The sequence below is a fragment of the Oncorhynchus gorbuscha genome, unplaced genomic scaffold (assembly GCF_021184085.1).
Source record: "Oncorhynchus gorbuscha isolate QuinsamMale2020 ecotype Even-year unplaced genomic scaffold, OgorEven_v1.0 Un_scaffold_1239, whole genome shotgun sequence".
Lineage (NCBI taxonomy): Eukaryota > Metazoa > Chordata > Actinopteri > Salmoniformes > Salmonidae > Oncorhynchus > Oncorhynchus gorbuscha.
In genome coordinates, this window is record NW_025746074.1 from 91,540 (window position 1) to 117,075 (window position 25,536).

General features: G+C 42.8%; 1 protein-coding gene across 1 annotated transcript in view; it reads left to right on the forward strand.

The window, feature by feature from the left end:
- The first annotated feature begins 575 nt into the window (after nt 1–575).
- The window catches only part of LOC124021878 (uromodulin-like), a 59,638-nt gene continuing 34,677 nt past the window's right edge, over nt 576–25,536 (forward strand). The window contains exons 1-8 of the mRNA XM_046337018.1: nt 576–1,698; nt 2,055–2,151; nt 13,938–14,735; nt 14,938–15,024; nt 15,483–15,670; nt 16,459–16,610; nt 17,040–17,288; nt 17,430–17,580. Of these exons, the coding sequence (XP_046192974.1) occupies nt 2,088–2,151; nt 13,938–14,735; nt 14,938–15,024; nt 15,483–15,670; nt 16,459–16,610; nt 17,040–17,288; nt 17,430–17,580 (1,689 nt within the window). The 5' untranslated portion in view covers nt 576–1,698; nt 2,055–2,087. The remainder of the gene's footprint in view (nt 1,699–2,054; nt 2,152–13,937; nt 14,736–14,937; nt 15,025–15,482; nt 15,671–16,458; nt 16,611–17,039; nt 17,289–17,429; nt 17,581–25,536) is intronic.

Consider the following 25,536-nt stretch of genomic DNA (forward strand, 5'->3'; position numbering starts at 1 on the left):
TGTGTACAGAAACAGTGAGTGTGTGTGTGTGAATGAACTGTGAGCACAACTCACCCTACAGATTATCAGGGGAAAATATTGGGTTCTCCAATAAATGTAACTTGATATCAGTGACAGCATCTTTCCAGGGGGTGAACTGGTATATCATTCTGCCTCACCTTACAGGAACAGGAGATAGACTAGTGTCCTGTCCAGGGGGTGAACTGGTACATCAAGCTGCCTCACCCTACAGAAACAGGAGATAGACTAGTGTCCTGTCCAGGGGGTGTACTGGTACATCAGGCTGCCTCACCCTACAGAAACAGGAGATAGACTAGTGTCCTGTCCAGGGGGTGAACTGGTACATCATTCTGCCTCACCTTACAGAAACAGGAGATAGACTAGTGTCCTGTCCAGGGGGTGAACTGGTACATCATTCTGCCTCACCCTACAGAAACAGGAGATAGACTAGTGTCCTGTCCAGGGGGTGTACTGGTACATCATTCTGCCTCACCTTACAGAAACAGGAGATAGACTAGTGTCCTGTCCAGGGGGTGTACTGGTACATCAAGCTGTCTAAAGTAACATGGTTGGTCTTCATTAAAGTAATCAGTGAGGTTGGTCTTCATTTAAAGTTATGGTTAGACATAAAGTAAGCAGTGTGGTTTGGTCTTCATTTAAAGTTATGGTTAGACATATATATAAAGTAATCAGTGAGGTTGGTCTTCATTTAAAGTTATGGTTAGGCATAAAGTAATCAGTGAGGTTGGTCTTCATTTAAAGTTATGGTTCGGCACAAAGTAAGCAGTGTGGTTTGGTCTTCATTTAAAGTTATGGTTCGGCATAAAGTAGACAGTGTGGTTAAGGTTAGGTTTAAAATCAGATTAGAAGAAGAAACATTTTTGAAAGAGGCGGAGCTTCTGACTTCTGACGACCGATAGGCTCCCGCCCAATGGGCCCTTTTGGCTCCGACCAGTAGGACCTGTGGTCATGACTTATTATCATTGACAGACCAACATAACACTCGGAGTGATGAGCTCATTAGTTCAGCTCCATACAGGTAATAAAGGGACACTACACCTTCAACTAAAAGGTTGTCAGACGTTTTCAGTTTTCAGACTTCCAAAGTGAACTCATGTCAGAGTGAATGGAAAAGATAAGCCCTGGAGAAACCCCTTTGGATTGAGGCATATGGTATGATCTACACAACCAATGTCGTGGGTTCCATCTTGAAACCCTGAAACCAGTCTACTTTTGAGGTCTGAAAGTCTTTAATTTACGAGTGACATGTCCCTTTAAAGATGTGTTTCCCAATCCTGGTCCTGGGGACCCGAACGGGGACACATTTTTCCAATGTGCTAACATACCTGATTCAAATCAAATTTGATTGATGGTGAGTTGATTAGCTGAATCAAATGTGTTCGGTGCTAGGGCAAAATGTAACCCCCCCCTTTTGGTATTGGGAAACACTGCTTTAAACAATACACTTTATTCAGTTGTTCAATGTTTCAGTGTCATCACCATGGGCACATTGGCACAAGGCTAACTGGCATAGATTATATTTCTAATAGTTAATTAGTAACGATTAATTAGTAACTCTGTTAAAAACAATATTCCTTTTACTGTAGTCACATGACGCGCCCCACCACCCCCTCCTCCCCTGAAAACCTACTGGATATATTCTCTAGCTCAATGGTCAAATCCATCATATGCTGATTGGTAAGTGAGTGATGTCTTTTTCCATAGTTTCAACTATCTCTTATTCCTTCTGCATGAAAATACGTCACCTTTTATTGGTTGATTTTGCCACAATTGAAGTGAATTCAAGAACTCAGGAAGTGGAAGTTGATCATTTGTTATTTTTAAACGATTCTTCAATTATAAAACTAAAACTTGTTTGTTTCGCTCGTTAGCCTTTATCATGTTTTAACCCTGATGGAGACTTTTAGGCTGAAACACGTAGGTTTATGATGAAAGAAAACATTTTTTTATCAGCTTCCTCTGCCGGAAGTACTTCCGTTGGCTATAACTGTTCCAAAATAAATCTATATTATTTTTCATTCTTTATTTTCCAGCCGTGTGTCTGATCTGAAGAGAAGCTGAACAGAATGATGTCATCGGGTGTTCTGATGGTGCTCCTGTTCTTTCAACATGTTACTGCAGACAGCTCAGGTAAAGGGTTGATTCTCATTTAGGGAACGGAATGAGAGCATCACACAGAATACTGTTGCTCCCCAGTGTATATATATATATAGCTGCTCCCCAGTGTATATATATATATAGCTGCTCCCCAGTGTATATATATATATAGCTGCTCCCCAGTGTATATATATATATAGCTGCTCCCAGTGTATATATATATATAGCTGCTCCCAGTGTATATATATATATAGCTGCTCCCAGTGTATATATATATATAGCTGCTCCCAGTGTATATATATATATAGCTGCTCCCCAGTGTATATATATATATAGCTGCTCCCCAGTGTATATATATATATAGCTGCTCCCAGTATATATATATATAGCTGCTCCCCAGTGTATATATATATATAGCTGCTCCCCAGTGTATATATATATATAGCTGCTCCCCAGTGTATATATATATATAGCTGCTCCCCAGTGTATATATATATATAGCTGCTCCCCAGTGTATATATATATAGCTGCTCCCCAGTGTATATATATATAGCTGCTCCCCAGTGTATATATATATATAGCTGCTCCCCAGTGTATATATATATATAGCTGCTCCCCAGTGTATATATATATATAGCTGCTCCCCAGTGTATATATATATATAGCTGCTCCCCAGTGTATATATATATATAGCTGCTCCCCAGTGTATATATATATATAGCTGCTCCCCAGTGTATATATATATATAGCTGCTCCCCAGTGTATATATATATAGCTGCTCCCCAGTGTATATATATATAGCTGCTCCCCAGTGTATATATATATATATAGCTGCTCCCCAGTGTATATATATATATAGCTGCTCCCCAGTGTATATATATATATAGCTGCTCCCCAGTGTGTATATATATATAGCTGCTCCCCAGTGTATATATATATATAGCTGCTCCCCAGTGTATATATATAGCTGCTCCCAGTGTATATATATATATAGCTGCTCCCCAGTGTATATATATATATAGCTGCTCCCAGTGTATATATATATATAGCTGCTCCCCAGTGTATATATATATATATATATATAGCTGCTCCCCAGTGTATATATATATATAGCTGCTCCCCAGTGTATATATATATAGTTGCTCCCCAGTGTGTATATATATATAGCTGCTCCCCAGTGTATATATATATATATATATAGTTGCTCCCCAGTGTATATATATATATAGCTGCTCCCCAGTGTATATATATATATAGCTGCTCCCCAGTGTATATATATATATAGCTGCTCCCCAGTGTATATAGTTGCTCCCCAGTGTGTATATATATATAGCTGCTCCCCAGTGTATATATATATATAGCTGCTCCCCAGTGTGTATATATATATAGCTGCTCCCCAGTGTATATATATATATATAGCTGCTCCCCAGTGTATATATATATATAGCTGCTCCCCAGTGTATATAGTTGCTCCCCAGTGTGTATATATATATAGCTGCTCCCCAGTGTATATATATATATATAGTTGCTCCCCAGTGTATATATATATATAGTTGCTCCCCAGTGTGTATATATATATAGCTGCTCCCCAGTGTATATATATATATATATATAGCTGCTCCCCAGTGTATATATATATAGTTGCTCCCCAGTGTATATATATATATATATATATAGCTGCTCCCCAGTGTATATATATATATAGCTGCTCCCCAGTGTATATATATATATAGCTGCTCCCCAGTGTATATATATATATATATAGCTGCTCCCCAGTGTATATATATATATAGTTGCTCCCCAGTGTATATATATATATAGCTGCTCCCCAGTGTATATATATATATAGCTGCTCCCCAGTGTATATATATATATATATATATATATATATATATAGCTGTTCCCCAGTGTATATATATAGCTGCTCCCCAGTGTATATATATATATAGTTGCTCCCCAGTGTATATATATATATAGCTGCTCCCCAGTGTATATATATATATAGTTGCTCCCCAGTGTGTATATATATATAGCTGCTCCCCAGTGTATATATATATATATATATATAGCTGCTCCCCAGTGTATATATATATATAGCTGCTCCCAGTGTATATATATATATATAGCTGCTCCCAGTGTATATATATATAGTTGCTCCCCAGTGTATATATATATATATAGCTGCTCCCCAGTGTATATATATATATATAGCTGCTCCCAGTGTATATATATATAGCTGCTCCCCAGTGTATATATATATATATATATATAGCTGCTCCCCAGTGTATATATATATATAGCTGCTCCCCAGTGTATATATATATATATAGCTGCTCCCCAGTGTATATATATATATATAGCTGCTCCCCAGTGTATATATATATAGTTGCTCCCCAGTGTGTATATATATATAGCTGCTCCCCAGTGTATATATATATATATATATATAGTTGCTCCCCAGTGTATATATATATATATATATATATATATAGCTGCTCCCCAGTGTATATATATATATAGCTGCTCCCCAGTGTATATATATATATATAGCTGCTCCCCAGTGTATATATATATATAGTTGCTCCCCAGTGTATATATATATAGCTGCTCCCCAGTGTATATATATATATATAGCTGCTCCCCAGTGTATATATATATATATAGCTGCTCCCAGTATATATATATATATATATATATATAGCTGCTCCCCAGTGTATATATATATATAGCTGCTCCCCAGTGTATATATATATATATAGCTGCTCCCCAGTGTATATATATATATAGCTGCTCCCCAGTGTATATATATATATAGCTGCTCCCCAGTGTATATATATATAGCTGCTCCCCAGTGTATATATATATATATAGCTGCTCCCCAGTGTATATATATATATATATATATATATATATATATATATATATATATATATATATATATATATAGCTGCTCCCCAGTGTATATATATATATATAGCTGCTCCCCAGTGTATATATATATATATATATATATATAGCTGCTCCCCAGTGTATATATATATATATAGCTGCTCCCCAGTGTATATATATATATATATATATATATAGCTGTTCCCCAGTGTATATATATAGCTGCTCCCCAGTGTATATATATATATATAGTTGCTCCCCAGTGTATATTACATTTACATTACATTTAAGTCATTTAGCAGACGCTCTTATCCAGAGCGACTTACAAATTGGTGCATTCACCTTATGACATCCAGTGGGACAGTCACTTAACAATAGTGCATCTAAAACTTAGGGGGGGTGGGGTGAGAGGGATTACTTATCCTATCCTAGGTATTCCTTAAAGAGGTGGGGTTTCAGGTGTCTCCGGAAGGTGGTGATTGACTCCGCTGTCCTGGCGTCGTGAGGGAGTTTGTTCCACCATTGGGGGCCAGAGCAGCGAACAGTTTTGACTGGGCTGAGCGGGAGCTGTACTTCCTCAGTGGTAGGGAGGCGAGCAGGCCAGAGGTGGATGAACGCAGTGCCCTTGTTTGGGTGTAGGGCCTGATCAGAGCCTGGAGGTACTGAGGTGCCGTTCCCCTCACAGCTCCGTAGGCAAGCACCATGGTCTTGTAGCGGATGCGAGCTTCAACTGGAAGCCAGTGGAGAGAACGGAGGAGCGGGGTGACGTGAGAGAACTTGGGAAGGTTGAACACCAGACGGGCTGCGGCGTTCTGGATGAGTTGAAGGGGTTTAATGGCACAGGCAGGGAGCCCAGCCAACAGCGAGTTGCAGTAATCCAGACGGGAGATGACAAGTGCCTGGATTAGGACCTGCGCCGCTTCCTGTGTGAGGCAGGGTCGTACTCTGCGGATGTTGTAGAGCATGAACCTACAGGAACGGGCCACCGCCTTGATGTTGGTTGAGAACGACAGGGTGTTGTCCAGGATCACGCCAAGGTTCTTGGCGCTCTGGGAGGAGGACACAATGGAGTTGTCAACCGTGATGGCGAGATCATGGAACGGGCAGTCCTTCCCCGGGAGGAAGAGCAGCTCCGTCTTGCCGAGGTTCAGCTTGAGGTGGTGATCCGTCATCCACACTGATATGTCTGCCAGACATGCAGAGATGCGATTCGCCACCTGGTCATCAGAAGGGGAAAGGAGAAGATTAATTGTGTGTCGTCTGCATAGCAATGATAAGAGAGACCATGTGAAGTTATGACAGAGCCAAGTGACTTGGTGTATAGCGAGAATAGGAGAGGGCCAAGAACAGAGCCCTGGGGGACACCAGTGGTGAGAGCGCGTGGTGAGGAGACAGATTCTCGCCACGCCACCTGGTAGGAGCGACCTGTCAGGTAGGACGCAATCCAAGCGTGGGCCGCGCCGGAGATGCCCAACTCGGAGAGGGTGGAGAGGAGGATCTGATGGTTCACAGTATCGAAGGCAGCCGATAGATCTAGAAGGATGAGAGCAGAGGAGAGAGAGTTAGCTTTAGCAGTGCGGAGCGCCTCCGTGATACAGAGGAGAGCAGTCTCAGTTGAATGACTAGTCTTGAAACCTGACTGATTTGGATCAAGAAGGTCATTCAGAGAGAGATAGCGGGAGAGCTGGCCAAGGACGGCACGTTCAAGAGTTTTGGAGAGAAAAGAAAGAAGGGATACTGGTCTGTAATTGTTGACATCGGAGGGATCGAGTGTAGGTTTTTTCAGAAGGGGTGCAACTCTCGCTCTCTTGAAGACGGAGGGGACGTAGCCAGCGGTCAGGGATGAGTTGATGAGCGAGGTGAGGTAAGGGAGAAGGTCTCCGGAAATGGTCTGGAGAAGAGAGGAGGGATAGGGTCAAGCGGGCAGGTTGTTGGGCGGCCGGCCGTCACAAGACGCGAGATTTCATCTGGAGAGAGGGGAGAAAGAGGTCAGAGCACAGGGTAGGGCAGTGTGAGCAGAACCAGCGGTGTCGTTTGACTTAGCAAACGAGGATCGGATGTCGTCGACCTTCTTTTCAAAATGGTTGACGAAGTCATCTGCAGAGAGGGAGGAGGGGGAGGGGGCGGAGGATTCAGGAGGGAGGAGAAGGTGGCAAAGAGCTTCCTAGGGTTAGAGGCAGATGCTTGGAATTTAGCGTGGTAGAAAGTGGCTTTAGCAGCAGAGACAGAGGAGGAAAATGTAGAGAGGAGGGAGTGAAAGGATGCCAGGTCCGCAGGGAGGCGGATTTTCCTCCATTTCCGCTCGGCTGCCCGGAGCCCTGTTCTGTGAGCTCGCAATGAGTCATCGAGCCACGGAGCGGGAGGGGAGGACCGAGCCGGCCTGGAGGATAGGGGACATAGAGAGTCAAGGGATGCAGAGAGGGAGGAGAGGAGGGTTGAGGAGGCAGAATCAGGAGATAGGTGGGAGAAGGTTTGAGCGGAGGGAAGAGATGATAGGATGGAAGAGGAGAGAGTAGCGGGGGAGAGAGAGCGAAGGTTGGGACGGCGCGATACCATCCGAGTAGGGGCAGTGTGGGAGGTGTTGGATGAGAGCGAGAGGGAAAAGGATACAAGGCAGTGGTCGGAGACTTGGAGGGGAGTTGCAATGAGGTTAGTGGAAGAACAGCATCTAGTAAAGATGAGGTCGAGCGTATTGCCTGCCTTGTGAGTAGGGGGAAGGTGAGAGGGTGAGGTCAAAAGAGGAGAGGAGTGGAAAGAAGGAGGCAGAGAGGAAAGAGTCAAAGGTAGACGTGGGGAGGTTAAAGTCGCCCAGAACTGTGAGAGGTGAGCCGTCCTCAGGAAAGGAGCTTATCAAGGCATCAAGCTCATTGATGAACTCTCCGAGGGAACCTGGAGGGCGATAAATGATAAGGATGTTAAGCTTGAAAGGGCTAGTAACTGTGACAGCATGGAATTCAAAGGAGGCGATAGACAGATGGGTAAGGGGAGAAAGAGAGAATGACCAGTTGGGAGAGATGAGGATCCCGGTGCCACCACCCCGCTGACCAGACGCTCTCGGGGTGTGCGAGAACACGTGGGCGGACGAAGAGAGAGCAGTAGGAGTAGCAGTGTTGTCTGTGGTGATCCATGTTTCCGTCAGTGCCAAGAAGTCGAGGGACTGGAGGGAGGCATAGGCTGAGATGAACTCTGCCTTGTTGACCGCAGATTGGCAGTTCCAGAGGCTACCGGAGACCTGGAACTCCACGTGGGTCGTGCGCGCTGGGACCACCAGAGTAGGGTGGCCGCGGCCACGCGGTGAGGAGCGTTTGTATGGTCTGTGCAGAGAGGAGAGAACAGGGATAAACAGACACATAGTTGACAGGCTACAGAAGAGGCTACGCTAATGCAAAGGAGATTGGAATGACAAGTGGACTACACGTCTCGAATGTTCAGAAAGTTAAGCTACGTAGCAAGAATCTTATTGACTAAAATGATTCAAATGATACAGTACTGCTGAAGTAGGCCAGCTGGCAGTGGGTGCGTTGTTGACACTACACTAATCAAGTCGTTCCGTTGAGTGTAATAGTTTATGCAGTGTTGCTATTCGGGGCTAGCAGGCTAGCTAGCAGTGTTGTTTACGTTACGTTGCGTTAAAAGAACGACAATAGATGGCTAGCGAACCTAGAAAATCGCTCTAGACTACACAATTATCTTTGATACAAAGACGGCTATGTAGCTAGCTAAGTAGCTAGCTACGATCAAACAAATCAAACCGTTGTACTGTAATGAAATGAAGTGAAAATGTGATACTACCTGTGAATGCGACCGGGTAGTTGAGTTCTATACAGAAGACGTTGGCTAGCGTTGGCTAGCTAGCAGAGTCACCTACGTTAAGGACGACAAATAGCTGGCTAGCTAACCTCGGTAAATTAAGATAATCACTCTAAGACTACACACTCTAAACCTAAACAACACAATTATCTTGGATACGATGATACGAAGACAGCAAAGACAGCTATGTAGCTAGCTAACACTAAACTAATCAAGTCGTTCAGTTGAGTGTAATAGTTTCTCCAGTGCAGCTAATCAGTGGACGTTAGCTAGCTGGCTAGTGAAGACTACGTTAGGACGGCGAAATACGATAATTACGCAATTATCTTTGATACAAAGACGGCTATGTAGCTAGCTGAGAAGAAATTGCTAAGATAAGACAAATCAAACCGTTGTGATATAATGAAATATAATGAAAAAGTTATACTACCCGTGGGAGCGAAGTGCAGATGCGACCACTCGCTCCAACCGCATATCATACCGTATATACCGTATATATATATATATAGCTGCTCCCCAGTGTATATATATATATATAGCTGCTCCCCAGTGTATATATATATAGTTGCTCCCCAGTGTATATATATATATAGCTGCTCCCCAGTGTATATATATATATATATATATATAGTTGCTCCCCAGTGTATATATATATATATATATATATAGCTGCTCCCCAGTGTATATATATATAGTTGCTCCCCAGTGTATATATATATATAGCTGCTCCCCAGTGTATATATATATATATATATATATAGTTGCTCCCAGTGTATATATATATATATATATATAGCTGCTCCCCAGTGTATATATATATATAGCTGCTCCCCAGTGTATATATACATATAGCTGCTCCCCAGTGTATATATATATATAGTTGCTCCCCAGTGTATATATATATATATAGCTGCTCCCCAGTGTATATATATAGCTGCTCCCCAGTGTATATATATATATAGCTGCTCCCCAGTGTATATATATATAGCTGCTCCCCAGTGTATATATATATATATATAGCTGCTCCCCAGTGTATATATATATATATAGCTGCTCCCCAGTGTATATATATATATAGCTGCTCCCCAGTGTATATATATATATATAGTTGCTCCCCAGTGTATATATATATATATATATATAGCTGCTCCCCAGTGTATATATATATAGTTGCTCCCCAGTGTATATATATAGCTGCTCCCCAGTGTATATATATACATATAGCTGCTCCCCAGTGTATATATATAGCTGCTCCCCAGTGTATATATATATATAGCTGCTCCCCAGTGTATATATATATATAGCTGCTCCCCAGTGTATATATATATAGCTACTCCCCAGTGTATATATATATATATATAGCTGCTCCCCAGTGTATATATATATAGCTGCTCCCCAGTGTATATATATATATATATATATAGCTGCTCCCCAGTGTATATATATAGCTGTTCCCCAGTGAATATATATAGCTGCTCCCCAGTGTATATATATATATAGCTGCTCCCCTGTGTATATATATATAGCTGCTCCCCAGTGTATATATATATATATAGCTGCTCCCCAGTGTGTATATATATATAGCTGCTCCCCAGTGTATATATATATATATATATATAGCTGCTCCCCAGTGTATATATATAGCTGCTCCCCAGTGTATATATATATATATAGCTGCTCCCCAGTGTATATATCTAGCTGCTCCCCAGTGTATATATATATAGCTGCTCCCCAGTGTATATATATATATATAGCTGCTCCCCAGTGTATATATATATATATAGTTGCTCCCCAGTGCAGGTTATGGGTGATGCTTTGTGGGCAAGAATAAAGCAATGGGGAGCAGCTATATATATATATATATATATATATATATATATATATATATATATATATATATATATATATATATATATACTGTATATATAATATAATAATACTGAGGTAAAGGAAGGAGAGGAATATATAGGAATATGTATATATATATTCCTCTCCTTCCTTTACCTCAGTATTATTATTTATTAACTCAGCACGGTATTCATCAAGTGTTAGATGTGCATTTAACCTTCTTTATTGCCATTTCAAGATGTTGGTTTGAGTCCCAAATGGCTTCCTAATCCCTATGTGATACACTGTTTTTGACCAGAGCCCTGCCACTATATAGGGAACGGGACGTCATGTGGGATATTGTGTTATTGTGTTAAAGATCTGGGCAATAATTAGCCACTCCTGATTTTAAAATTATGGAACTTAAAATGTTTTTTGGAGACTTCACCTCTTGTCTTGTCAACCGCAATGTGTTTAGATTTATTTTAAACATTCAGACTCTTCAATAAATATTCAACGGAACGTGACAGGATGACAAAAAAGTCATATTCTGAATCAGCTGACGATAGAGAACAAGTTGTTTTTGTTGTTCTGTTCCGTTGATTTCAATGGCTTATTGTCTGTGTATTCAGAGCTAAGGGACTGTCTTAAAAGTGCAAGTGATTAACTGAAAAATGTCTTTGCAACCACATGACTTAGACATCTCAAACCAACTGTAATAGGTTCACTATGTCATATGGTTGAGAAGATATTGACATTTTTTCACATGCAATAGTTGGTGTTGCAGTTTTAAGATGGTCCCTTAATCCTTAAAGCAGTGGAGGGCTACAGCCTTGTTCACTGCCGTGTTGGTTGTAGTTTTTCACATGCCGAGTTTAATGAATCAGCAGTAGGATACACAGCATAGATTTAGCCTCCAAAGAAGGATATATGACAGCGAATTTCATAAACAATGGACTTGTTCTCTGTCTTCAGATGATTTAGAACATGTGATTTCTATCATTCTGGCACATTCCTTTGGAGGGGCATTGATGATTAAAGTCTGGATCATTAATATAAAGCTTATTATAAACCGGGTAGTTCGGGTCTTGGATGCCGATTGGCTAAAAACAGAATTCCAGCCATATGTTAGGCAATATACCAATGGTATAACGCAAAACAATTTGTTTACTGTTATATTTATGTTGGTAACCGGTTTATAATAGCAATAAGGCATCTCAAGAGTTTGTGGTGTACAGCCAATAAACCACTATTAAGGGCTGTATCCAGGCACAGGAACAGCCCTTAACCATGGAACATTCTTAGAAAATAGGGTTCCAAAAGGGTTCTTTGCAGAAGGTCAGGGTTCTACCAATAACCATTCTCATCTGAAGAACCCTTTTTGGAAGATGAGGGGAAAAAAAGTGTAGACCTCCACAAGTCTGGTTCATCATTGGGAGCAATTTCCAAATGCCTGAAGGTACCACGTTCATCTGTACAAACAATAGTGCGCAACTATGAACACCATGGGACCACGCAGCCGTCATACCGCTCAGGTAGGAGATGCGTTCTGTCTCCTAAAGATTAACGTACTTTGGTGAGAAAAGTGCAAATCCATCCCAGAACAACAGCCAAGGACCTTGTGAAGATGCTGGAGGAAACAGGTACAAAAGTATCTACAGTATATCACAACAGTGAGTACACCCCTCACATTTTTGTAAATATTTGAGTATATCTTTTCATGTGACAACACTGAAGAAATGACACTTTGCTACAATGTAAAGTAGTGAGTGTACAGCTTGTATAACAGTGTATAACATCTGTGGGGCATCCTCAAACGGAAGGTGGAGGAGTGCAAGGTCTCTAACATCCACCAGCTCCGTGATGTCGTCATGGAGGAGGGGAAGAGGACTCCAGTGGAAACCTGTGAAGCTCTGGTGAACTCCATGCCCAAGAGGGTTAAGGCAGTGCTGGAAAATGGTGGTGGCCACACAAAATATTGACACTTTGGGCCCAATTTAGACATTTTCACTTAGGGGTGGACTCACTTTTGTTGCCAGCAGTTTAGACATTAAAGGCTGCGTGTTGAGTTGTATTGAGGGGACAGCAAATTTACACTGTTATACAAGCTGTACACTCACTACTTTACATTGTAGCAAAGTGTCATTTCTTCAGTGTTGTCACATGAAAAGATATACTCAAATATTTACAAAAATGTGAGGGGTGTACTCACTTTTGTGATATACTGTATATCCACAGTAAAAGCCCTGACCTCAATTCTATAGAACATTTGTGGGCAGAATTGAAAAGTGTGTGCGAGCAAGGAGGTCAACAAACCTGACTCAGTTACACCAGCTCTGTCAGGAGGAAAGGGACAAAATTCACCCAATGTATTGTGGAAGGCTACCTGAAACATTTGACCCAAGTTAAACAATTTAAAGGCAATCATACCAAATACTAATTGATTGTATGTAAACTTCTGACCCACTGGGAATGTGATGAAAGAAATTAAAGCTGAAATAAATCATTCTCTCTACTATTATTCTGACATTTCACATTCTTAAAATAAAGTGGTGATCCTAACTGACCTAAAACAGGGAATTCCTTACTAGGATGAAATGTCAGGAATTGTGGAAAAACTGAGTTTAAATGTATTTGGCTAAAGTGTATGTAAACTAATGACTTCAACTGTACCACTGGATGAGATCAATTGTCATTGTTTTTTATCAGAATTATGTGAGGGTTGATGTGTTGTTGTTCTTAGGCACGATGTGACGGGGAGTGCCTGGATACAGCCCTTAGCAGTGACATATTGGCCATATACCACAAACCACTGATGTGCATTATTGCTATTATAAACTAGTTACCAAAGTTATTATAACAGTAAACAAGTAATTTTGCATCATACTTGTGGTATATTTAAGCAATAAGGCACGAGGGGGTGTTGTATATGGCCAATATATCACGGCTAAGGGCTGTTGTTAGCCTGTCGTATATTGGCCATATAACACAAATCTTCAAGGTGCCTTATTGCTATTATAAACTGTTTACCAACGTAATTAGAGCAGTAATTATACATGTTTTTTCATACCCGTGGTATTCGGTCGGAATACCACGTCTGTCATCCAATCAGCATTCAGGGCTCTAACCAACCAGTTTATAATGTCTGATATTCCACAGCTTTCAACCAATCAGCATCCAGGACACAAACTACCCAGTTTATAACGGCCAATATATCACACCTCCTCGGGCCTTATTGATTAAATCGAATGTAGTGTCTTGTCATAAGCTTTATGGGGGAATTGTTTTCTCAGGTACGGTTGTTACCAGTTGTGAGGCGTGTCATGACCAAGCCACCTGCCTAGACTCACCTGTGGAACGTGAGAGGGGAGATGCTTTCCAAACCGTCACTTGCACCTGTCAAGATGGCTTCGTTGGCGACGGCATCACCTGCTACGACCTTGACTTCTGCGCTAAAGGCTCCTGCTGTCGTCAAGGTTACGGCTGGTCCTCGGAGCTGGGCTGTGTGGACGTTGACGAGTGTTCCCTCCCAGACCAACCCTGCAGCCCTCCTCAGGTCTGTGAGAACACCCCCGGATCCTTCAACTGCCTGGTGCCTCCTGAAGACGACCTCCAATCCAGTCCTGGCGACTCCCGTTCAGTGCAGTTTCAGTGCGGGGGGAGACGGTGTCCAGTGGGAGAGGACTGTATCAGTGTTGGTGGAACGTCCCTCTGTGCAGACCCCTGCCTGCACTACACTGTACTGAATGACGACTGGCGTTCCACCACCAACTATGGTCCAGCTAACGGCTACCACTGTGACTCGTCTGTCAAGTGGCAGGGCTGGTATCGCCTGTTCCTGGGGAACACCAGTGTTCAGATGCCAGAGAGGTGTGTGGAGAAATACATGTGTGGGACGGAGATCCCCTTGTGGCTTCCATTAGCTCATCCCCAGCTGTTAGACGGGGTGGTTCAGAGGAGCGTCTGTGGACACTATTATTATGACTGCTGCTACAGGAGGCAAAATCCCATCCATGTCAAAGCCTGCTATGGAAACTACTATGTCTACAAGTTTGTCCCTACAACAACATGCAACATGGCCTACTGTGCAGGTATGACATCATAATGTCCTTGTCACTGTGCAGGTATGACGTCATAATGTCCTTGTCACTGTGCAGGTATGACCTCATAATGTCCTTGTCACTGTGCAGGTATGACCTCATAATGTCCTTGTCACTGTTTCTTAAAGACATCAAGAGTGTTCAAATAACTAGACATAACAAAGTCATTTAACACTACCTCTGTCTCTTCCAGATGTCAACACCACGGTGTGTTCCACATGTGGAGTGTTTGATGCCTGTGTGAGAGACAATGAGACCACCTGGAGATGTGAGAGGAAAGGTGAGTGCTGAACAAATATAAACTGTACGGTCAGATCGGTCTTTTTTTCAAACACTATGAAACGCAGAGATTTAGGGGTGAAATGATGCATCTTTAAGAGGCGTGTCTTTTAACCAATAAGGTCAGAGGAGGCGTGTCTTTTAACCAATAAGGTCAGAGGAGGCGTGGTATATTGACCATATGTCACAAACCCCCAAGGTGCATTATTACTATTATAAACTGATTACCAATGGAATTAGAACAGTAAAAATACATGTTTCCTCATACCCTGAATGATGATTGGTTGATAAAGGCAGCTTGGGGGTTTGTGGTATATGGCCAATATACCATGGCTGAGGGATGTATGCAGGCATTCCGTGTTGCGTGGTGTATAAGAAGCCACACAGAGATCTCAGTCTCACACATGTACCTGTTCACACGCCTTATTGCTTAAATAACCTCCCGAGTTGTTCACGTAGCTCCAGAGCTGGTGTGTGGGCGGAGCCTCCTGAAGGTGGGCCTTCCAAACGTTTACCTGGAGGCTGCTGGTCTGGATGCTTCCTCTGCCCACCTGGCTGACGGACGCTGCTCCGCCCACGAGGATCGTAACGGCTCAGTGTGGTACCAGGTGGAGCGACGGGAGGGACACTGTGGAAACACTCTGGAGGTGAGAAATATTTTCACTTTATGTTCAAGAAGGTTCTATATTGCTGCCCCAATATTTTCCCTGGAGACGTTTTGTGAATTATTACTAAACACAGTTGGATCACATCCTCCTTATGGAATGACCTTCAGAACAACCTACAGTTACATTTGACATTTAGCAGACGCTCTTATCCAGAGCCACTTGCAGTAGTGAGTGAATATACGTTGATACTTTTCATACTGGTCCCTGGTGGGAATCGAACCCACAACTCTGGCGCCATACTCTACCAACCGAGCTACGCGGGATGCAGTGGTGCCTTTCAGTTCAGATTGTTGGTGGAGGAACCTCTGCTTGTTTTTTCAATTGTGTTTTTGTATTTTTGTGTTTTCTATGCTCCTGCCTTGACTGAAGTATGTGTGTCTCTAACGTTTAATGTGTAATAGCTGCTGGTCACGAGACCTTGGTCTCAATAGGACTCTTTAAATAAAGGTGATGTAAATAAATCGGGCTGAAGACGACATGACATTAGTGTTAACGGTGGTTAATTGGCAAATCAAATCAAATCAAATGTATTTATATAGCCCTTCGTACATCAGCTGATATCTCAAAGTGCTGTACAGAAACCCAGCCTAAAACCCCAAACAGCAAGCAATGCAGGTGTAGAAGCACGGTGGCTAGGAAAAACTCCCTAGAAAGGCCAAAACCTAGGAAGGAAAGAATTACCCCAAATCACTGTGATTTCACAGTAGTCTACACATCACTAATGCAAATATGACATATTTCTTAATCCCCTCCTCCCTTTTTCCCAGACAAACACCACCCATGCTGTCTACTCCAACAGCTTATTAGTTTATCCAGTAGATGGGAGGAACGGCTCCCGACCCTTCGGCTTTCCCTTCTCCTGTGTCTATCCTCTGGAGACAGAGAGCAGTCTGGATGTGGCCATCAGACCTCTCCCACTGTGAGAAGATATGCAGAAAGTCCATTCTGTTTAATTCTGTTGTCTTTATGCAGACGACACTATTATATGAAAAGTGATATCTAGAACCTAAAAGGATTCTTCGGCTGTCCCCATAGGAGAACCCATAGGAGAACCCATAGGAGAACCCATAGGAGAACCCTTTGAAGGACCCCTTTTGGTTCCAGGAAGAAACCTTTTGGTTCCAGATATAATTATTTTGAGTTCCATATAGAACCCTCTCCACAGAGGTTCAACCTGGAACCAGAACGGGTTCTCCTATGGGGACAGCCAAAGAACCCTTTTGGAACTGTTTAGTCTAACAGTGTCATCATTATGAACATTCAACTGTTTAATGTTTAATGTTTAATGTTCATAAAGTTTGATTTGATTTGTAGCTTCACCTCTTTGTACCTTTGTACCTGTTCACAGAACTGAACATAAAGTTGTCCGAGTCGGTGCCAAGGCCAAGGCCTCCATGTCTCTGTACCGCGACTCCAACTACACACAGCCTTACCCAGCTGGTCAGCCAGTCACCCTGATTGCGGGTTCCTCCCTGCACGTGGGCGTGTCCGTAGAGGAGTCCGAGGCAGAACGTTTTGTTGTTGTTCTGGAAGACTGCTACACCACGGAATCCCCCAGCCCTGATAATCTCCCACGGACCTACATGATTCAGGACAGGTACATGACTCTGTTCATCGGCTGTTTGCATGGCCATGTGTGTTTGTTTTGTGTGTGAAGTATGGTGTGTTTGTTGCTGTGTACGGTCTGTGTAGCCGTACATACCTTGAAACCTTTGCTGTTTCTTGGCTCTTCTCCCAGGTGTCCTACAAATCGCACCCAGGTGACAGTGGAGGAAAGTGGCTCGTCCCTCAGGGCTTCGTTCTCTGCTCTACTGCAGGGGGAATACCGTTACATCTTCCTGCACTGCAGCCTCAGCCTGTGTGACCAGGGGATCTCCTCCTGCACTCCAGTGAGTCCTGATGTTCTTCTCAGACTCATTTAACTCTCTCCTTGGGCTTTCAGGTCTCTCTGACTTAGTGGTTGGTCTCTGACTCAGTGTTTTTCTGACTTAGTGTTTGGGCTCTATGACTTAGTGTTTCGTCTCCTTAGTGTTTGGTCTCTCTGACTTAGTGTTTGGTCTCTCTGACTTAGTGTTTGGTCTCTCTGACTTAGTGTTTGGGCTCTCTGACTTAGTGTTTCGTCTCCTTAGCGTTTGGTTTCTCTGACTCAGTGTTTGGTCTCTGACTTAGTGTTTGGTCTCTGACTTAGTGGTTGGTCTCTGACTTAGTGGTTGGTCTCTCTAACTTAGTGGTTGGTCTCTGACTTAGTGGTTGGTCTCTCTGACTTAGTGGTTGGTCTCTCTGACTTAGTGTTTGGGCTCTCTGACTTAGTGTTTGGTCTCCTTAGTGTTTGGTCTCTCTGACTTAGTGTTTGGGGTCTCTGACTTAGTGTTTGGTCTCTCTGACTTAGTGTTTGGGCTCTCTGACTTAGTGTTTGGTCTCTCTGACTTAGTGTTTGTTCTCTCTGACTTAGTGTTTCATCTTCTTAGTGTTTGGTCTCTCTGACTTAGTGTTTGGGCTCTCTGACTTAGTGTTTCGTCTCCTTAGTGTTTGGTCTCTCTAACTTAGTGTTTGGTCTCTCTGACTTAGTGTTTGGGCTCTCTGACTTAGTGTTTGGGCTCTGACTTAGTGTTTAGTCTCTGACTTAGTGTTTGGTCTCTGACTTAGTGTTTGGGCTCTCTGACTTAGTGTTTGGGCTCTCTGACTTAGTGTTTGGTCTCCTTAGTGTTTGGTCTCTCTGACTTAGTGTTTGGGCTCTCTGACTTAGTGTTTGGTCTCTCTGACTTAGTGTTTGGTCTCTCTGACTTAGTGTTTCATCTTCTTAGTGTTTGGTCTCTCTGACTTAGTGTTTGGTCTCTCTGACTTAGTGTTTGGTCTCTCTGACTCAGTGTTTGGTCTCTGACCTAGTGTTTGGTTTCTGACTTAGTGTTTGTTCTCTCTGACTTAGTGTTTGGGGTCTCTGACTTAGTGTTTGGTCTCTCTGACTTAGTGTTTGGGCTCTCTGACTTAGTGTTTCGTCTCCTTAGTGTTTGGTGTCTCTGACTTAGTGTTTCGTCTCCTTAGTGTTTGGGCTCTGACTTAGTGTTTAGTCTCTGACTTAGTGTTTGGTCTCTGACTTAGTGTTTGGTCTCTGACTTAGTGTTTGGTCTCTGACTTAGTGTTTGGGCTCTCTGACTTAGTGTTTGGTCTCTCTGACTTAGTGTTTGGTCTCTCTGACTTAGTGTTTCATCTTCTTAGTGTTTGGTCTCTCTGACTTAGTGTTTGGTCTCTCTGACTTAGTGTTTGGTCTCTCTGACTCAGTGTTTGGTCTCTGACCTAGTGTTTGGTTTCTGACTTAGTGTTTGGTCTCTCTGACTTAGTGTTTGGGGTCTCTGACTTAGTGTTTGGTCTCTCTGACTTAGTGTTTGGGCTCTCTGACTTAGTGTTTCGTCTCCTTAGTGTTTGGTGTCTCTGACTTAGTGTTTGGTCTCTCTGGCTTAGTGTTTGGGCTCTCTGACTTAGTGTTTCGTCTCCTTAGTGTTTAGTCTCTGACTTAGTGTTTAGTCTCTGACTTAGTGTTTGGTCTCTGACTTAGTGTTTGGTCTCTGACTTAGTGGTTGGTCTCTCTGACTTAGTGGTTGGTTTCTCTGACTCAGTGTTTGGTTTCTCTGACTTAGTGTTTGGTCTCTGACTAAGTGTTTGGTCTCTGACTTAGTGTTTGGTCACTCTGACTTAGTGTTTGGGCTTTCTGACTTAGTGTTTCGTCTCCTTAGTGTTTGGTCTCTGACTAAGTGTTTGGTCTCTGACTTAGTGTTTGGTCACTCTGACTTAGTGTTTGGGCTCTCTGACTTAGTGTTTCGTCTCCTTAGTGTTTGGTCTCTCTGACTTAGTGTTTGGTCTCTCTGACTTAGTGTTTGGTCTCTCTGACTTAGTGTTTGGTCTCTCTGACTTAGTGTTTGGGCTCTATGACTTAGTTTTTCATCTCCTTAGTGTTTGGTCTCTCTGACTTAGTGTTTGGTCTCTCTGACTTAGTGTTTGGTCTCTCTGACTTAGTGTTTGGGCTCTCTGACTTAGTGTTTCGTCTCCTTAGTGTTTGGTGTCTCTGACTTAGTGTTTGGTCTCTCTGACTTAGTGTTTGGGCTCTCTGACTTAGTGTTTGGTTTCTCTGACTTAGTGTTTGGTCACTGACTTAGTGTTTCGTCTCCTTAGTGTTTGGTCTCTCTGACTTAGTGTTTGGTCTCTCTGACTTAGTGTTTGGTCTCTCTGACTTAGTGTTTGGTCTCTCTGACTTAGTGTTTGGGCTCTCTGACTTAGTGTTTCGTCTCCTTAGTGTTTGGTCTCTCTGACTTAGTGTTTGGTCTCTCTGACTTAGTGTTTGGTTTCTCTGACTTAGTGTTTGGTCTCTGACTTAGTGTTTCGTCTCCTTAGTGTTTGGTCTCTCTGACTTAGTGTTTGGTCTCTCTGACTTAGTGTTTGGTCTCTCTGACTTAGTGTTTGGGCTCTCTGACTTAGTGTTTCGTCTCCTTAGTGTTTGGTGTCTCTGACTTAGTGTTTGGTCTCTCTGACTTAGTGTTTGGGCTCTCTGACTTAGTGTTTGGTTTCTCTGACTTAGTGTTTGGTCACTGACTTAGTGTTTCGTCTCCTTAGTGTTTGGTCTCTCTGACTTAGTGTTTGGTCTCTCTGACTTAGTGTTTGGTCTCTCTGACTTAGTGTTTGGTCTCTCTGACTTAGTGTTTGGGCTCTCTGACTTAGTGTTTCGTCTCCTTAGTGTTTGGTCTCTCTGACTTAGTGTTTGGTCTCTCTGACTTAGTGTTTGGTTTCTCTGACTTAGTGTTTGGTCTCTGACTTAGTGTTTCGTCTCCTTAGTGTTTGGTCTCTCTGACTTAGTGTTTGGTCTCTCTGACTTAGTGTTTGGTCTCTCTGACTTAGTGTTTGGTCTCTCTGACTTAGTGTTTGGGCTCTCTGACTTAGTGTTTCGTCTCCTTAGTGTTTGGTGTCTCTGACTTAGTGTTTGGTCTCTCTGGCTTAGTGTTTGGGCTCTCTGACTTAGTGTTTCGTCTCCTTAGTGTTTGGGCTCTGACTTAGTGTTTAGTCTCTGACTTAGTGTTTGGTCTCTGACTTAGTGTTTGGTCTCTGACTTAGTGTTTGGTCTCTGACTTAGTGGTTGGTCTCTCTGACTTAGTGGTTGGTTTCTCTGACTCAGTGTTTGGTTTCTCTGACTTAGTGTTTGGTCTCTGACTAAGTGTTTGGTCTCTGACTTAGTGTTTGGTCACTCTGACTTAGTGTTTGGGCTTTCTGACTTAGTGTTTCGTCTCCTTAGTGTTTGGTCTCTGACTAAGTGTTTGGTCTCTGACTTAGTGTTTGGTCACTCTGACTTAGTGTTTGGGCTCTCTGACTTAGTGTTTCGTCTCCTTAGTGTTTGGTCTCTCTGACTTAGTGTTTGGTCTCTCTGACTTAGTGTTTCATCTCCTTAGTGTTTGGTCTCTCTGACTTAGTGTTTGGGCTCTATGACTTAGTTTTTCATCTCCTTAGTGTTTGGTCTCTCTGACTTAGTGTTTGGTCTCTCTGACTTAGTGTTTGGTCTCTCTGACTTAGTGTTTGGTCTCTCTGACTTAGTGTTTGGGCTCTATGACTTAGTTTTTCATCTCCTTAGTGTTTGGTCTCTCTGACTTAGTGTTTGGTCTCTCTGACTTAGTGTTTGGGCTCTCTGACTTAGTGTTTGGGCTCTCTGACTTAGTGTTTCGTCTCCTTAGTGTTTGGTGTCTCTGACTTAGTGTTTGGTCTCTCTGACTTAGTGTTTGGGCTCTCTGACTTAGTGTTTGGTTTCTCTGACTTAGTGTTTGGTCACTGACTTAGTGTTTCGTCTCCTTAGTGTTTGGTCTCTCTGACTTAGTGTTTGGTCTCTCTGACTTAGTGTTTGGTCTCTCTGACTTAGTGTTTGGTCTCTCTGACTTAGTGTTTGGGCTCTCTGACTTAGTGTTTCGTCTCCTTAGTGTTTGGTCTCTCTGACTTAGTGTTTGGTCTCTCTGACTTAGTGTTTGGTTTCTCTGACTTAGTGTTTGGTCTCTGACTTAGTGTTTCGTCTCCTTAGTGTTTGGTCTCTCTGACTTAGTGTTTGGTCTCTCTGACTTAGTGTTTGGTCTCTCTGACTTAGTGTTTGGTCTCTCTGACTTAGTGTTTGGGCTCTCTGACTTAGTGTTTCGTCTCCTTAGTGTTTGGTGTCTCTGACTTAGTGTTTGGTCTCTCTGGCTTAGTGTTTGGGCTCTCTGACTTAGTGTTTCGTCTCCTTAGTGTTTGGGCTCTGACTTAGTGTTTAGTCTCTGACTTAGTGTTTGGTCTCTGACTTAGTGTTTGGTCTCTGACTTAGTGGTTGGTCTCTCTGACTTAGTGGTTGGTTTCTCTGACTCAGTGTTTGGTTTCTCTGACTTAGTGTTTGGTTTCTCTGACTAAGTGTTTGGTCTCTGACTTAGTGTTTGGTCACTCTGACTTAGTGTTTGGGCTTTCTGACTTAGTGTTTCGTCTCCTTAGTGTTTGGTCTCTGACTAAGTGTTTGGTCTCTGACTTAGTGTTTGGTCACTCTGACTTAGTGTTTGGGCTCTCTGACTTAGTGTTTCGTCTCCTTAGTGTTTGGTCTCTCAGACTTAGTGTTTGGTCTCTCTGACTTAGTGTTTGGGCTCTCTGACTTAGTGTTTGGTCTCCTTAGTGTTTGGTCTCTCTGACTTAGTGTTTGGGCTCTCTGACTTAGTGTTTGGTCTCTCTGACTTAGTGTTTGTTCTCTCTGACTTAGTGTTTCATCTTCTTAGTGTTTGGTCTCTCTGACTTAGTGTTTGGGCTCTCTGACTTAGTGTTTCGTCTCCTTAGTGTTTGGTCTCTCTAACTTAGTGTTTGGTCTCTCTGACTTAGTGTTTGGGCTCTCTGACTTAGTGTTTGGGCTCTGACTTAGTGTTTAGTCTCTGACTTAGTGTTTGGTCTCTGACTTAGTGTTTGGGCTCTCTGACTTAGTGTTTGGGCTCTCTGACTTAGTGTTTGGTCTCCTTAGTGTTTGGTCTCTCTGACTTAGTGTTTGGGCTCTCTGACTTAGTGTTTGGTCTCTCTGACTTAGTGTTTGGTCTCTCTGACTTAGTGTTTGGTCTCTCTGACTTAGTGTTTGGTCTCTCTGACTCAGTGTTTGGTCTCTGACCTAGTGTTTGGTTTCTGACTTAGTGTTTGTTCTCTCTGACTTAGTGTTTGGGGTCTCTGACTTAGTGTTTGGTCTCTCTGACTTAGTGTTTGGGCTCTCTGACTTAGTGTTTCGTCTCCTTAGTGTTTGGTGTCTCTGACTTAGTGTTTCGTCTCCTTAGTGTTTGGGCTCTGACTTAGTGTTTAGTCTCTGACTTAGTGTTTGGTCTCTGACTTAGTGTTTGGTCTCTGACTTAGTGTTTGGGCTCTCTGACTTAGTGTTTGGTCTCTCTGACTTAGTGTTTGGTCTCTCTGACTTAGTGTTTCATCTTCTTAGTGTTTGGTCTCTCTGACTTAGTGTTTGGTCTCTCTGACTTAGTGTTTGGTCTCTCTGACTCAGTGTTTGGTCTCTGACCTAGTGTTTGGTTTCTGACTTAGTGTTTGGTCTCTCTGACTTAGTGTTTGGGGTCTCTGACTTAGTGTTTGGTCTCTCTGACTTAGTGTTTGGGCTCTCTGACTTAGTGTTTCGTCTCCTTAGTGTTTGGTGTCTCTGACTTAGTGTTTGGTCTCTCTGGCTTAGTGTTTGGGCTCTCTGACTTAGTGTTTCGTCTCCTTAGTGTTTGGGCTCTGACTTAGTGTTTAGTCTCTGACTTAGTGTTTGGTCTCTGACTTAGTGTTTGGTCTCTGACTTAGTGGTTGGTCTCTCTGACTTAGTGGTTGGTTTCTCTGACTCAGTGTTTGGTTTCTCTGACTTAGTGTTTGGTCTCTGACTAAGTGTTTGGTCTCTGACTTAGTGTTTGGTCACTCTGACTTAGTGTTTGGGCTTTCTGACTTAGTGTTTCGTCTCCTTAGTGTTTGGTCTCTGACTAAGTGTTTGGTCTCTGACTTAGTGTTTGGTCACTCTGACTTAGTGTTTGGGCTCTCTGACTTAGTGTTTCGTCTCCTTAGTGTTTGGTCTCTCTGACTTAGTGTTTGGTCTCTCTGACTTAGTGTTTGGTCTCTCTGACTTAGTGTTTGGTCTCTCTGACTTAGTGTTTGGGCTCTATGACTTAGTTTTTCATCTCCTTAGTGTTTGGTCTCTCTGACTTAGTGTTTGGTCTCTCTGACTTAGTGTTTGGTCTCTCTGACTTAGTGTTTGGGCTCTCTGACTTAGTGTTTCGTCTCCTTAGTGTTTGGTGTCTCTGACTTAGTGTTTGGTCTCTCTGACTTAGTGTTTGGGCTCTCTGACTTAGTGTTTGGTTTCTCTGACTTAGTGTTTGGTCACTGACTTAGTGTTTCGTCTCCTTAGTGTTTGGTCTCTCTGACTTAGTGTTTGGTCTCTCTGACTTAGTGTTTGGTCTCTGACTTAGTGTTTGGTCTCTCTGACTTAGTGTTTGGGCTCTCTGACTTAGTGTTTCGTCTCCTTAGTGTTTGGTCTCTCTGACTTAGTGTTTGGTCTCTCTGACTTAGTGTTTGGTTTCTCTGACTTAGTGTTTGGTCTCTGACTTAGTGTTTCGTCTCCTTAGTGTTTGGTCTCTCTGACTTAGTGTTTGGTCTCTCTGACTTAGTGTTTGGTCTCTCTGACTTAGTGTTTGGGCTCTCTGACTTAGTGTTTCGTCTCCTTAGCGTTTGGTTTCTCTGACTCAGTGTTTGGTCTCTGACTTAGTGTTTGGTCTCTGACTTAGTGGTTGGTCTCTGACTTAGTGGTTGGTCTCTCTAACTTAGTGGTTGGTCTCTGACTTAGTGGTTGGTCTCTCTGACTTAGTGGTTGGTCTCTCTGACTTAGTGTTTGGGCTCTCTGACTTAGTGTTTGGTCTCCTTAGTGTTTGGTCTCTCTGACTTAGTGTTTGGGGTCTCTGACTTAGTGTTTGGTCTCTCTGACTTAGTGTTTGGGCTCTCTGACTTAGTGTTTGGTCTCTCTGACTTAGTGTTTGTTCTCTCTGACTTAGTGTTTCATCTTCTTAGTGTTTGGTCTCTCTGACTTAGTGTTTGGGCTCTCTGACTTAGTGTTTCGTCTCCTTAGTGTTTGGTCTCTCTAACTTAGTGTTTGGTCTCTCTGACTTAGTGTTTGGGCTCTCTGACTTAGTGTTTGGGCTCTGACTTAGTGTTTAGTCTCTGACTTAGTGTTTGGTCTCTGACTTAGTGTTTGGGCTCTCTGACTTAGTGTTTGGGCTCTCTGACTTAGTGTTTGGTCTCCTTAGTGTTTGGTCTCTCTGACTTAGTGTTTGGGCTCTCTGACTTAGTGTTTGGTCTCTCTGACTTAGTGTTTGGTCTCTCTGACTTAGTGTTTCATCTTCTTAGTGTTTGGTCTCTCTGACTTAGTGTTTGGTCTCTCTGACTTAGTGTTTGGTCTCTCTGACTCAGTGTTTGGTCTCTGACCTAGTGTTTGGTTTCTGACTTAGTGTTTGTTCTCTCTGACTTAGTGTTTGGGGTCTCTGACTTAGTGTTTGGTCTCTCTGACTTAGTGTTTGGGCTCTCTGACTTAGTGTTTCGTCTCCTTAGTGTTTGGTGTCTCTGACTTAGTGTTTCGTCTCCTTAGTGTTTGGGCTCTGACTTAGTGTTTAGTCTCTGACTTAGTGTTTGGTCTCTGACTTAGTGTTTGGTCTCTGACTTAGTGTTTGGTCTCTGACTTAGTGTTTGGGCTCTCTGACTTAGTGTTTGGTCTCTCTGACTTAGTGTTTGGTCTCTCTGACTTAGTGTTTCATCTTCTTAGTGTTTGGTCTCTCTGACTTAGTGTTTGGTCTCTCTGA